Genomic DNA, 14,366 nt, shown 5'->3' with positions numbered 1-14,366 from the left:
CCCGGGGCATCAACTCCACCCCTAAAATAGGGAAACAAAAAAATCAAGATTTTTACTGAAATTTGAGCCCTTTTCTGAGCTGAAACCATAGACTGCAGGAAAAGATGATCAATGAACAAGGACAACACCCCAAATCATGAAGCTCAGCTTTCAGCAAGATAACATCAAAAGGTGGTGAAAGCACAGGGAAGCAGCAAGGTTACCTGCAGATAACTGCAAAAGCTAGCTGTCCTCTGCAGGCTGAAGCTGCTGCCTCACAGCACAGAAGCACAGGCCTTTTTTCCACCTTTGTTGTTCCTCCTCCTCCAAGAATCTGTTTGAATCAAATCAACACTCTGGAACAAAAATGAGCCAGCACACACGCAGTGTAAGGCAGGAGAGTAAGGCCCTGCAAACAAATCAGTGTGAGTTTAACAACAGGCTGAACGTGCACGCAAAAAGGATTTTAAAAAGCACAAATGTGTTAAATTCATTCTTTCCTGTTGCTAAAGCCACGGCATAAATTCTGTTCGAATAATCACCCTCACAGTTAGCACTGTATGTATGTAAATAAAGGATTTTTAATTATAAAAGAAGGGGACTCGTTAACCAGAAACCAATCAGTCCACGTCCCAAGGCAAAGCTGATTTTATTTGCCCTTCTTCATTTTTGCAGTCTTTTCTCTCCGCTTCTTCACATGCTTTGGGATTTTGGTTTTTCTCTTCTCTCTTTGGGCTTCTTTAACCATCTTTTTTCTCTCCTATAAAGAACCAAAACACTGTTCATTCAAAGCCAGAAGGAATAAGAGGTTGTGAGCAGGACTATCAATCTTTACATTAAGTCAATTAATGCATCACATCAGAAATGCGGGTATAATGAAAATAACTTTGGGAGAGGGGAGAGCAAAGGAAAAAGGAAGTATAATGTGGGGGTGGAATTGCACACTAATAACAACTGTACAGAATTCAAACTAGTTAAAACCTGGCTTTCATGCAACCTTTGAAGAAAAGCAACAAGAGGTACTCAACCCATGCTATTTATAGCAAAGATGACAATAGAAAGCCTGATCCAAGTTTTCTGCTACCCATAGGGCTACAGTAGGATGTGTTTTAACACACCAAACAAAAATACTGACCCACTAGCTTCTGGTAACTCCAAGCAACCAGATCATCATCAGGATTGGCAAGAAAGAGTGCTATGTGACTGAAATACTCTGGAATTTCTGCCAGACAGTCAAGGCTTATCCGTAAGGTTGAGACCAAGGCCGCCCTGCTTCATATCTGAAGGGCAGAAGCTCTGAACTGGTACAAAAAGAACACTGCCATTTCATTTCATGGATTTGATATTTACTATCTTTTCTAAGGAAGAAAAAAATAAACCCACAAACCTAACAAGCATAACCCCACAACTCTTAATATCTTAAACCAAGCAAGTTTCATCTTTCTTTTCCACAGCAGCTAAAAAGCTGCCACAAGGCTCTCAGCCATGAGTGATGCTCCATAGGAGAGTATCACAAATACTCAGGATACTTGTTCTATAGTTTGGAAAATAAAACCTGAAAAACATATTATTTCCCTTGCACACTTGCTTTCAGTCTCGTGCCTGCAGCAATGCTAGTCAGTCTGTACTAACACTATGACAAAGCCACTGTCGTACAAGCACTGCCACCAAGCCTCCAGTTGCACAGATCAAGGTGGTTACAGTTTCATGGACAAAGGGTGGTTAACCAGGAGCCACATCCACCAACCAGCACACCAAAGCCTAGAAGTGTAGCCAGAGGGACTGAAGATCAGCCCAGGCGCCACTAAGCTCAGCTTTGCATAGCCCTAAAGCTCTCTTCTAGCTTTGTTTAGGCTAGAGAATGCTATGTTATAATGTTCTCCTACACAAAAACACCATTAATAAAGCATCAATAATGAAATTTGCTTTCTCTACTTTCACTCCTCAGAGCAGGAAAAAACCCACAGCTGTTTGAGATTAGAGGTAGGACAGACTAGGTGTAGATTCTTCCTGCCACATGGGCAGATGTAGGAAAAACGTACAATTCCTGGACAACTGACCTTTTTATCCATAATAACTGCAGCAGGAAGATCTTTGGGATGCCGAGATTCTTTATAGCTGGAATCAGAGTCCTCTGAGCTGCCACCATCATCATCATCAGAACCTGTTCTTGACTCATCTGTCTTCTTTTCTAGAAGTGCAGGAATCTGCAAGATGTATCAAGAAGAAGTTTATCTCAAACCCAAACTCTGAAGCCAAGGAGTAAATACATAAAAAGAAGATCTGTAATATCCTGCAAAGAAGCCCTTGAGCAAACTTGTGTCATCTCTACTACTACAGCCATTGTTCAGTCTCAAGAAGCACCAAAAAGAAGTTAATTCAAACTAAGAACAGGATATCCATAATGTACAACACAGGAACTTTTAGGTTAGGGCTCATAGCATATAGGCATTGGCACTTCCAAACTGATTTCCATAAGCTATACAGCAATTTGCTAACACAGATGAAAGCCAATTTTTAATTACAGCTGGATCACACCAGAATCTACCTTAGGGACCCTGTACTTAGGCTTTAGAGCAAACACAAGCATCTACACTGCAAAACATAATTTTAAACAACACTGGAAACTGCACCACAGCCTGCTATCTGCCCAGATTTGTATTTCCAGGTGCCAGATTGTGGGCAGAAATGGTCACTCCATAGACAAAAGGCTTCTTCCCCAGTCACAGCTGGCAAGACGAGGCATTCTCTGTATTCCTTTAAATATTTTAATGAAAATGGCTAAAATGAAGGATTTCAAAGAGGCCCTCTCACCTTCTGAACACCAGACAAATCCTTCTTCAATCCTGTCACAGTCTGGTAGAGAATCTACACCCAGAGACACAGAAAGAAAATTATTTTACCAAAATGTAAGTCTTAAATCTTTCTACCCAAGGAAAATGGGTGTCTCAAAGAGATAGCAATGCAAGCATCTGTACTAACGAGAAAGTGTTAAGCATGACATTAGTTTAAGTACTCCACACCACGGCAACAAGGCTTCCATTTTTGTTTGTTGCTAACAGGTTTTACTAAGAAAAATATTCCCTCCTTTTATTTTTTGCAGCACCTCAGAATTTCTCACACACAGATGCACATACAGACACACATACACACTCACATTATCTTGCTGAACACACAAGGCCAAATCCTCTTCTTTCAATTTCATCATTATATCCACATCTCTCTCATAGTTTTTAACCTCAGTCAAAGTTCGAGGTATATAAGCCTTCTTAAACACCTAGGAAAGTGAAGGGAAAACAGATTTATTGATATATAGTTTCATGATGTTCTTCCCTACTAATTATGCATTACTAAAGGAACAATCAAGAGGGATTTCATAGCTTAGAGAAAGAAGCTCAGAACAAACACAACAGTCACACACCACCATCTGAATTGCAGGTTATTACTATTTATCTTTTATGGAGTAGATTTTTAACATGCAACCTATGTACTGCTGTAGCTCATCATTAATAAGGCTCCTACATTAGTATCACTACTAGCAGCCACACAGGAATGCCTCTGATCCTTCCAAATTCTTCTCAGACAGCACAGACCCTGTCTCTAAAGAGCATGCTCTAAACCACCTCTATTCTTCTCTGAGTGAAGTGGTACAAGCTAGCCTAGCTACAGCGAGAAGTCTGAGAGGGAATTTGAACTTATTACTTAACCATCTTTCTTACAGGACAGTACCTTCACATATGCAAAGGAATAAGCTATTTGCTAAAGAGCACTTATAACAAAGAACTAGCATCTCACCCACTAATTCAAAAGGATTTGTATGCTCAAGGTATCTCTGGAAACAAAAGTCTTCAGTCGGCCCTCCTAGAGCCAGAAGCACTCAGTAAGATGCATCAAGGGACCTAGCTCAAACATACCAGTTTCGGTAACTGAGTATCTGCCTTCTAACATCTGATCAGTGTCAGTTAAGCTTTTACATGATGCACCCCTCTATTCTTCATATCTCAACTAGTTCAGATATATATCAGTATCACAATGTTTTGTTTATCAACTGTGCATTCTGCCAAATAAAACAGAACAGTTTTCATTGTTCAGAAGAAGACAGGCTAATTTTCATATCATAGCAGGAACAAAAATCCTCACTTACTTCCTCATCCACTTTATCTTGACTGGATCTTTCCTCCTCTGTTCTTTTTGATGCTATTTCCATTGCCTAAAGAAATATAAAACAATACAGTTATCACTCTTCGGAATCACATCGTTTAATCCAACTAACTATTCCCATCTGTACTTCTCCCTGTACTTTGGTCTCAGGAAACTCCTCAGCCTTCCCTATGGCAATGCCTTGAGCGACACCTAATGGTAAGCGATATTTCTGCAAAGAACACTTGGAGCTGAAGATCTGCTTTATTAATTGGAGGAAATCAACCTTGTGGCTCCTTCTAGACCAAATTATAGCAGGTCTAGCATTGCTATAGGAGAGAACAGGAAGGGGAACACAGTGAGCAGTGCCTAGTCCTAGAATATGCTCTCACTGTCAGGCACATTGAGTGAGTCAGAGGAGAGCGAGTAAAGGGGAATGATAAAGTACAGCCCTACTTCACTCAGCCTTCAGTATGAGGGAAAGAACTCAGCATTGGGAAACCCCCATGCCATAGTGGTATTTGGATCACCATTTTTGGCTCGTTTGTGAGGTTTTGGTTTATCTGTTTTTAATTTTCCTTCCTCCTTTTTTAAAGAAACATTTAACTACGTAGGAGGGGAGGATTGGCTGCCACACACAAAATGTGTGCTAGCAGCATGGAGCAAGTTTACCTCTTCCTAGAATGAGCACATCCCACCAGTCACTATATTTGGCTAGTAAGACTACTTTGGAATAATGCTGCTCTGAGTTATTCCCTTCTTCACTCGGCTCACGTAGCATCTCATTTACCAGACAACTTCAACAGCAGGGTATAGAGCAAACAAAATGAAGGGATTTGAACTAGATCTGAGTTTATTGTTCAGGTCTACCTACGTTAGCAACAATGCCGTGCAATCTTACCTTTGCCAGATAGTCATCGATGTTCTCACTTGTGATTGAAGGATCGGTAATAAACTCAAACAGCTCCCTCACAGTCATCACTGCAACATTGTGTTTCTGGAAAAAGCCTATCAGAAATCAAGGGCACAGACAAAACCTGTAAGTGTTGTGCAACATACGTAGCAGTGATAGTTACAACACCATCTTCCTACAGCAATAAATACTGAAAGAAGAACCAAAGTGAGTAAATATAAAGTCAAATCAACTTCAGTAGCAGCCACACTGAACGGAGTAGGGGATAAAGAGGAGGAAGTAAAATAAAACAAGATAGATGTAAGTATTTGTAATGGCTGAGGTGAAAAAGAGTTTTCAAATAATAAGGAATGTAGACCTCAAACTTCTGCCAAAGAGCATCTGAAATATTCCCTGAAACAGTACAGCCTGCTTACAATCCACCTGAACAGAAAGATGCATGGGACACACAAACAGATCAGATTTTTTCTCAGTTACTATGCTCAGAATGGCTTTCTCGATTCAAATATAAATGATTTAAGTGATAAGTGATTCTGTGTGACTTCTGAGGTTTCGCTTCAGTACTGAAAAACAGCAATGAAACACACTTAAGACTGCTTAGTAAGTGCTCCCTACTCATGTTCTCAGAAGACATCTCCCCCATGAGAAATTAATCACAGAACAAACAACAAAAATATTTAGTTTGGTGGCAGCTCTCCGTGCTCATAGAACCACAAGTCTTCACAATGCCCACAGCTAGAAGGTGTCTCTTACAGTCTCCGCAGGAGAACTACATAGAGAATGCTGCAGTGTCAGAAAAAAAAGAAAAGAAACCACCAAGAACAGTGCAAGTTGGTGAGGCAATGGGGAGCATTTAGGGAAAACAAGCCAAAAAGCATGAAAAAATGAGCAAGGGTGCAAATATCTGAGTCAGAAGGGAGTAATGGAGAGGGCCATGAATTAAAAAGGAAAATGAAACAATTAGCATACTGAGTATCAACAAATACACAGCATCAAAGTGTACACCATTTCTTCAGACTTTCAAATGTCCCTGTACAATTGGAAAAGATCATTAGAAAAGAAAGGGAGGGAGGGGAAATCAGCCTGCTGCAACAGAATTCATGCTCTCAGGCACAAAAACAGCCTAAGAGAACATCTTTGTATAACATAAGTTTGCCTCCATGAACATTTTTAAACTGAAAGTACCGTAAAGGTATCCTGTTAATCAAAGTACTATGTCAAGTCTGTGACCTTTAATAAATTACTCTATGCCTTCATCATCTAAGCTGACCTGACAAATAAGTGGAAGAAACTTTGTGACACACTTCTTGCCAACTGAGGAATTCCAGCTGTGGATTGTAATCACAAAAGGACACATCAGTATGTTTGCATAATCCTTCAAATGCAAGGGAAGTTAAGACCCGGGTGTGTGCTGCTACAGACTACCAATCCGACTTCTTTCTACTGTAAATCTGAGATTCAGATGATTTCTAGCAAAATAGGCTGCACTATCTGCTGAACTTGGCACAGAAGGCAGCACTTTGAACAACCCTAAACAACCTAGAAAGAGGAGCAGACAGCTTCTACAACCAGTTATATGTAATCCAAAAAATACAAAAAAAGAATACAGTTCAACTTCTTAAAAACAAACACACAAAAAGCAGTGACACAAGAACATCTATCAGAACAAGCACTCAAGTGCAGCACGCTCACCATTAACATTGGCACAATCCTTCCGTAGAAACTCCAGTGCATGTGGGTGGTCATGCTCCACTGCCTGAGACACATCAATGATGTACACATCCCCACTGTGGTACCTGGGGGTAAACATGCAGGGCTGCACTGATTCCAGTGCTTTTATGAGGGAGATTACTGAGGAACAGGGAACAAAGTGTGTTTCAGTCTTATGAACCAGCAAACAAACTTAACCTATTTCTCAAGCATGCACCTCACACACTAGAGCCACAGCGGTGTGGGGTTGGGTTAAAAGCTAGGTAATTAAATAGAAAAGTCACAAAAAGGACTCCACCCTCCATTACAGGCAGTTAGCACTCTCTAAACTTGCACAAAGAGGTTGCCAACGAGTACATTTTAGATGTCACAACTCAAAGTTTAAAAACATACAGCATGTTGAATTCACTGAGATCGGCGTGAACAAGTCTGGCATCCTGGTACATTCTTCTCATGTACTGGATGATTTGTGGGTACAGCTCCCGGACTTTCGAGTCAGATAACTGAGCATTCTTCAGCAGAGGAGCAGGCCTTAAAATTGCAACAGAAATAATAGAAAGTGAATCCTTTTCTTCTCTTACCAGCTGCAAATATGTTAATTGCTGTACCCAACCCTTTCACTCAGGGCCTGCGTCAAGCAGATCAGCATGAAAGGCAGCAAAGCTTGATATGTGCTTGCCAAAGATACTGTAGCTCTGTTTCCAACATGAGCTAAGTTGAGCTATGTTACATTAACATTTGCACTACAAAATGAAGGTCTACCTTCACAGGAAATTAAGAAGCCTTTCTAGCCCTTTTTCTCTGGTTATTTTGGTCATAGCTAACGTTTCAGAATCACATAGATTTTCTCCTGCAGTAGCTGGCAAAGATATGGGTACTCTACAGGCTGTATGCACATAGCAGAGCAACATGTTAATTTCAGAGGCCAAAAAGAAAGAGTACATAAGCACAAAGGGTTGGTTGGTTTTTAATAAACTCTTGAGGAAAACGACCAATAAGAAGAATCATTTTGATTTTCAAGGATACATACCTATCACCTTTACCAATAAAGCCCATGAGAAGCACATGACTTCTTAGCATAATTGGCTCTGGGCAAGGTATCTGTGCTGTATTCAACCTGCAATACAAGAGCAAAACCATAAAGAAAACAAATACAAACTACTATTTGCATTGCATTAGTGCTTACAGTAGCTCTGTTGCTTTAAACATCAGACACCATAAGAGCTCCTCTGCTCAAGGAGCTCATAGATAGGAAAAGTAACTGAAAAATGAATGCAAAAACACACATCATCATTCTGCACTGATCCTTCTCTAAGCATCCCTGGGTCAGACAAAGAACCTCTGCACTGTTAATCTAGGATTAAACTGTATTACACAGTGTGCTGTTACTCAGCAGCAGCTGTTTCTAGCTCCTCCTCACTTGTCAGTCAAGTCAGAGAGTATATACATCAAAGAGCTCAGAGTATGAACAGCCAGACAGAAAAGTATCTTTATTTCATCTTTTCTTCCTTCTCTTCCATCCCACAAGGAAGATTAAGACACTTTTCCGAATACCCCAGAAACCATAAAGTACAGTAACATCAATGACATAGGAGATGCTCTTCTATTGCTACAATGTCAATTTGTTATCTTACATGATGAAATAAAAACTGGAAGAATCACCTTATTAAATTCCTCATTTCTTTTTCAGCCCACGTCCTCACCATTTTTCTCGGGTTGCCTTTACAATACCCATGACGAAACCTTAAAATACATCAACAAAAAAGAGATAAAGAGGACCCATAGCCAATCAATGCAGTTTTAGTGCCAGTCATTTAACCACCTTTCAAATAACCTCTCTTGCTCAGCAAAATGAGGCTGAGCTCCAGCTCACCTGAATTCACCGCTCACATACTTATCCCGATCCTTGAACATCAAAATAGAGGTTTTGTAAATCTTTATTGCTCTATTCTCTCCATTTGCAGTTCTGGCATGGTACACGTTAGCCTATTGGATTCAAAACAGAAGAAACATCGCTGAAGAAAAGCCTTAAGTTGACACAATCTTTTTTTCTTCTTCTGACATTATGGAAAATACCAGGGAAAACTCTGCACTTCAGCCCCCACGTGGCACCCAGCTGAGTTTGTAAGACGTTATGCAATTGCAATCTCTTTCTACCAGAGACAGCTTACAAACAAGTACCTAAGATGGAGCAAGGGTGTGAGCATGCACACAGAACAGAAGGAACAAAAGAGAATTCCACACCATCCGTATTTTGAAAGTGAAACAAGCATAAGATAACTGGAACTTGGGAACTACTTAAGCCCTAAAGCACACATCCCAGATACCTCATGTTGACACCACTACACAGAACTAAGCCTCTAATCAGCATCCAAGGACCTGGAAGAAACCCAGATCAGCCTAGAGAGAAGGCATTCTAAAACCCATTTATTTACTTGGAAAACTCTGGTCTGGTTTTAATTATCTGCCATATAACTTGATAATAGCGCACAAACACGCTAGTTTTGTAGAACAACTGAAGTTTAATGGTATTTTCAACAACATTTTGTTACATCATTAGATACTCCCAACCCTGGAGAGATGCAGAACTGATGCAATTCGTACGCATTAATATTGTATGAAGAAAGAACAACTTGCATTTGAGTGTCTTTCAGGCACTGTTTAATACTGTACATACATATAGAGTTTGTAAAAAAAATTCCTCTTGCAACACAGGATGAATGGAAGATTTAAGTATTCTGAGAAATCCCTAGATAACTTCATTTCCTCTAACATAAGTTGCATCCTCAAATAACTTCCTACTGACCAACAAATAAAAATAATAGCAGTAAAACTAAACATTTCAATACATATCTTACCTGGCTTGCTGGGAGAGACTATCACGTCATTTGTAACAACACTTACTTCTTTCCCTGTGCTGATGCAGCCATTGATTTCTGATATGACACCTCTACTCAGCATCTTGAACAGAATCATTCGGGTCCTTGGGTCCAACACCTCACGTTCAACAAAAAACAGTCAGCACAAGTGCCCTCTACAGAGAGAATTAAGTTTACTACTTCTACAGCCCCTTCTTAGTACTATACTGAAGGACCAAAGGCAGACTATTCTTAAGGATCAAACAATAATTCAAACTGCTGCCACACTGAATTTTGCCATGATTTTAGAATGATACTTCCAATTCATTAAAAAAAAATACGAATTAGAACAAGTGTATGTCCTTGAGCTAGCTCCACAACAGACTTAAGAGAATGATTTCCCACTCACAGCTGCACTAGATGGTAAAATAAGGTATAGCTTTCACAACTTAAAATAGAGCAGCTATATGGCCTTGGGCCAGTAATAGCTCAGCCTTCCTTAAGAAAAAAAGGAAAGAGAGCAAACCCAGCATTTTCTGTTTGATGCTTGGAAATCAATAAGTGCTTAAAATAGAATTCTGCATTGCATATGCCATCAAATCATGATGGTAAGCACAAAAATGAGCTCCAAGATGGTTATGGGAGCAAGCAGAACTTCTGTACGAGAAACAAAGGAACAACAAGCTTCTTTAGGAAAGAAAGGAAACTGAATTCCAAGGCAAGATTTTTCCTACATCAGCTGTTTCATCATCGATTTCAAGATTCCAGATTATTTATTCCAGGCAAAGGAGAAATTTGATGCACCAAGGACTTACTTGTTCTACTGTTGCTCTGTCTGACTTATCTTTGACTCGGTACCTAGAGAAAGTAAACCAGTATTAACCCACACATACTTTACCAAAGTAAAATGCCATTCTGATTCAAAGAGAAGATGACAGTCTCAAAACAGAAGGCTTTCAGTTCATACAACATACAAAGCAACATACAACAGCAAAAGTTTCTCCTGCAGGCAGGAAAAAAACAAAACAAGAAACCCAAAAGCATCAGTTCCCCTCTACATCACAAATAATTTCTTGTCTCCACTTCAAGGAAAGATCACAATGCTGGAATTACTTAAGGAACTGATCTGGAAATGAAAAAGAGTTTAAGATCAAGGTGCAAACTGCGTGCTGACTGCTTGCTTATTTTTCTTTTCCTTAATAAATTTATTCAAGTTTCAGGATCAAACTAGGGGACAGTAAGAACTCTTCTGAGTTCAAATGATGTCAATGAATATAGAGACAGGGGTAGTACTCACATGTCTGCTTCCTTCTGCCTAGACTTCTCTGTGACTCGGTTTATAACAGAGTCATCAAAGGTCAGCTTATCTGAAAAACACATAAGATATGGAGAAGAAATTTTTTTCCACTGGGAACTGCCTCTGCAATTTTCCTGACAGTCAATATACCACAGCACAATGTTCAAACATGGATGGATCACTGTATAGCAAGCCAATTGGGTACATGAAAGATAGAAGCTTGCCACAGAAACATAGTTAAACACTAGTTTACCTAGTTATCACCTCTGACTACACTCCATAGTAGGACTACAATCTAACAACAACAATAGTAGTCCCATGAGCTTGTGGATGCAATGCCAACCAGAAGTAATGTTATTTGGATGACATTTTACCATTAAACTTGCTTGCCCTTCACTTACCACAATCCAATGTCAGAGCACACAGCAGTCTCCAGGATTCTGTTCCCACAGCATACTCAAAATGGTGTTTGACTTAACTATGTAAAACTGCCATGTTTGGCCACATGTACCAGTACCACTCTTTTCAGCCTTCACTTCAGAATCACTTAATTATGAAGGAAATGCAATTGTTTACAGCTCCATTGAAAAGCCCTGATCACAGCTACAACTTGTCTTAACACGCTGAGCAAAGCAGCTGTTTTCATCACATGGTAAACAAGTACACAAGAAAGGAGAGAAATTCTTATCACAAAACCTCTACCTATCAGATAAGCACTGTATGAAGTAACACACTAATACCACAGGGAACCACACTCAACTAAAAAAACTGAGCTGCAGTAGCACCTTAGAAAATGACCAGAGCACTGCAGCAGGAAGCTGTTATTCTCCTTCAGCCCAAACAACTCGCTCCTACAGAGAGGCAATGGAAGAAATGCTTTGTGTAACCAGGGGAAGTAAAGAGAAAGAGAATCCTCTGGCGCTGAAGGGATGGAAAAAAAGATGCAACCACTGGTTAACAAGGACTAAGGACAACTCCAAGTACACAAAAGCCCTTTATAATCTATCTGGCAACAGCCAGCTGCCATTCCAGTAAGTTCTGGCTTAAAGCGAGCAGAATTAGCCTGACCACCTCATAGCGTGGTATATGTTTTCTTAAAAGAAGACAACCCAATTATACTCACCTAAATTAATTTTATGTTCAAATTTCCTCAAAGCCTTGTCTGTAGGGGTAGACATTTTTGATGAATAGCAATTAGGGGTCTGTCTATTTGCCTGAAACAAAGGATTTGTTAATGTAAGTTGCCTTCTCTAAACACTCCCTTCAAATACAGACAATACCATTGGAAATGTCAGCTCAAGTGCCTCTGCCTATAGCTCTTAACAGAAGACCAGAATGAGTGAGGAAACGTTTTCCAAAATGTGCCCCAATCCAGTAATACTTTTAGTCAGAGATCAGTTGCAAAGCTCTCATATTAACACTTTTTCATCTTCAAAATAGAACGGAGTAACGGACAGAAACAAGAACAAAACATGACAAGATAAAGAACTGAAAGAACTTCCCAAGATGGCATCTTTTCTTACAAATGGTATTCTTTTAAACACAGTATCTGGACACTCTTTCACCAACACTGGACAGCAAGAAGTGCTAATAAGCAAGAGTACATACACAGGTGCTTTGAGTCAGACAGATACACCACCTTCAGCACCACTCTCAATTATTTTAACTATTCTGTTAGGCTGGTATCAATAACAGATTTTGAACCTCTACTGGCCAAACTGAGAGGGCAAAGGATTCTAATTCTCTCACTTTCACAGGCCTTGCATTCTGCACAATACCAAAGTTTCTAAACCAACAACACACAATCTAAATCTATCCACTTCCAGCACTTGTATTATTCCTCCACTTGTATTATTGCTGGTACTAGATAGAGTTGGGTATGGCTCCCACAGAAGCACATGCAGTGCTGTGCTTTGTATGCGTAGCTCTAACAGTGTTGATGCTGCACCAGTGTTTTGGCTAATGCTGAGCAGCTCAGGCACAGCATCAAGACTAACTCCAGTGGCCAGCAGGTTAGGGCTGGGACACATCCAGAACGGCTGTCATAAACCAACAAGGACATTCCATGCTATGTGACATTCTACTTTCAGTGTCAAAGTGTTTGTCTTTCTGACCAACTGCTATACTTACGGAGGTCCTGCTTCCCAAGAGTGGCTGAACACTGCTTGTTGATGGGAAGCTGAGAATAACTGTTTCTTATTTTGCTTCTAGATAGCCTTTGCTTTTTTTCTTTTATTAAACTCTTCTTATCTTAAGGCTCTTACTTTATCTATTTATCTTTTGTTTCTTCCCCCTCCCTGTCCTGTCCTGCTGAAGAGGTAGATTCAGTGACTCCGTGGTACCTAGCCTCCTGTCGGTGTTAAACAGTGCAGTCCAAAATATAATCCATGGATGTGACAGATACTGACATAACATTCAGTGGGAAGAGTGGGGATGACGTTCAAAAATCACAGAGGACAAATTCCAGGAAGAAAAGTAACATCAGCAGAGATTGTGGCGAGCAAAGGACAAAAGGTTGAGAAAGTAAGGGACCAGAAGGAAAACTGCAGACACAGAGTCCAACAAAAAGATCTGAGACAAAGAAGCCAAGTGCAGCTTTGACTATGCAAACAGCATGGCACAACAACAGATGCAAGGAAATAGGACTCTCTCAATAGCAGATTTCCAGTAGAACTGATGATCAACTTAGTACTAAAAGAGAACAAAACCTCTGGGTTAGTCCCCATCTGCTTTTGGACACTGTTGGTGCTCACAGAATAACCATCAGCATACCTGTGGATTGCATCCAGCAGCAAAGGTGTGGCACTTCACGAGTCTCCCCATCTCATCATCCCAGTCCCAGTTATCATCATCATCTTCCTCTTCATCAGTGTTCTCATCATCATTATCTCCTTCGTTTGTGTTGACTCCTCTGTACAAACTTGACTGGTAATTCTCAGCAAACTCATCTTCCTGGACCGTTTCTGCATCTTCTGTAAGGTCACTTTGAACAAATGCAGATTCATCTTAGCTATAAGTAGTCGTTATGGTTTAAAAAGATTAAGCATACCTAACCCAGCAAGCAATGTTGGGATGTTAGCTCTCCAGGAGACGCTTGTCACCTCACCTGTCTGTGAAATACCGAACGCTGCGAGTGCTGTGTTCAGCGTCGGGCCCCTCACTACAAGAAAGACACGGAGGCCCTACAGCGTGCAGGGACGAGAAGGGTCCGGAGCACAAGGCTTACGGGAAGGCTGGAGAAGAGGAGGACCCAGGGAACTACAACTGCCCGAAAGGAGATCACGGCCTTCAGCACGGCTCTGACCAGCACCGAAACGGCTCCAGCGGTGCCACCCGGCCTCGCCTCACGCCGCCACGTGCCCGCATACCTGTCAGAGCACTCCGCGTCATCGAACTGCCCGGGCACGGCCTGCCTCATCGCCTCGGCGCGGTACTCCATGTCCGCGCGGCACTGCCGAGCGTCCCTACG

General features: G+C 40.8%; 1 protein-coding gene across 1 annotated transcript; it reads right to left on the bottom strand.

Moving 5' to 3' along the window:
- Positions 1 to 301: 301 nt before the first annotated feature.
- On the bottom strand, positions 302 to 14,366 carry RIOK1 (RIO kinase 1). The gene is made up of 17 exons (XM_065752012.1): positions 14,266 to 14,366; positions 13,670 to 13,880; positions 12,021 to 12,111; positions 10,898 to 10,967; positions 10,416 to 10,458; positions 9,647 to 9,739; positions 8,616 to 8,728; positions 8,405 to 8,485; positions 7,773 to 7,859; positions 7,136 to 7,273; positions 6,725 to 6,828; positions 5,021 to 5,127; positions 4,124 to 4,189; positions 3,137 to 3,256; positions 2,794 to 2,847; positions 2,040 to 2,186; positions 302 to 739 (listed from the first exon to the last, which is right to left on the bottom strand). Exons 1-17 carry the CDS (start codon positions 14,334 to 14,336, stop codon positions 629 to 631), a joined length of 1,707 nt encoding a protein of 568 aa, XP_065608084.1. The 5' UTR covers positions 14,337 to 14,366; the 3' UTR covers positions 302 to 628.

Source organism: Cyrtonyx montezumae, unplaced genomic scaffold, assembly GCF_038088225.1.
Source record: "Cyrtonyx montezumae isolate F1298 unplaced genomic scaffold, pur_monq_1.0 scaffold_8, whole genome shotgun sequence".
In the NCBI taxonomy this organism is placed as follows: domain Eukaryota; kingdom Metazoa; phylum Chordata; class Aves; order Galliformes; family Odontophoridae; genus Cyrtonyx; species Cyrtonyx montezumae.
Note: the sequence above shows the minus strand (reverse complement) of the source record. Positions and strands in the feature narration are given on the sequence as shown.

What these genes read in the sequence shown, in the direction of transcription:
- RIOK1 (XM_065752012.1), bottom strand. Translation starts at nt 14,336, where the DNA reads ATGGAGTACCGCGCCGAGGCGATGAGGCAGGCCGTGCCCGGGCAGTTC. An exon ending in TATGTGAGCGGTGAATTCAG is followed by an intron (nt 8,486 to 8,615) that starts GTGAGCTGGAGC and finishes ATGTATTTTAAG; the next exon opens with GTTTCGTCATGGGTATTGTA. An exon ending in ATTTGTCTGGTGTTCAGAAG is followed by an intron (nt 2,187 to 2,793) that starts GTGAGAGGGCCT and finishes TACATCTTGCAG; the next exon opens with ATTCCTGCACTTCTAGAAAA.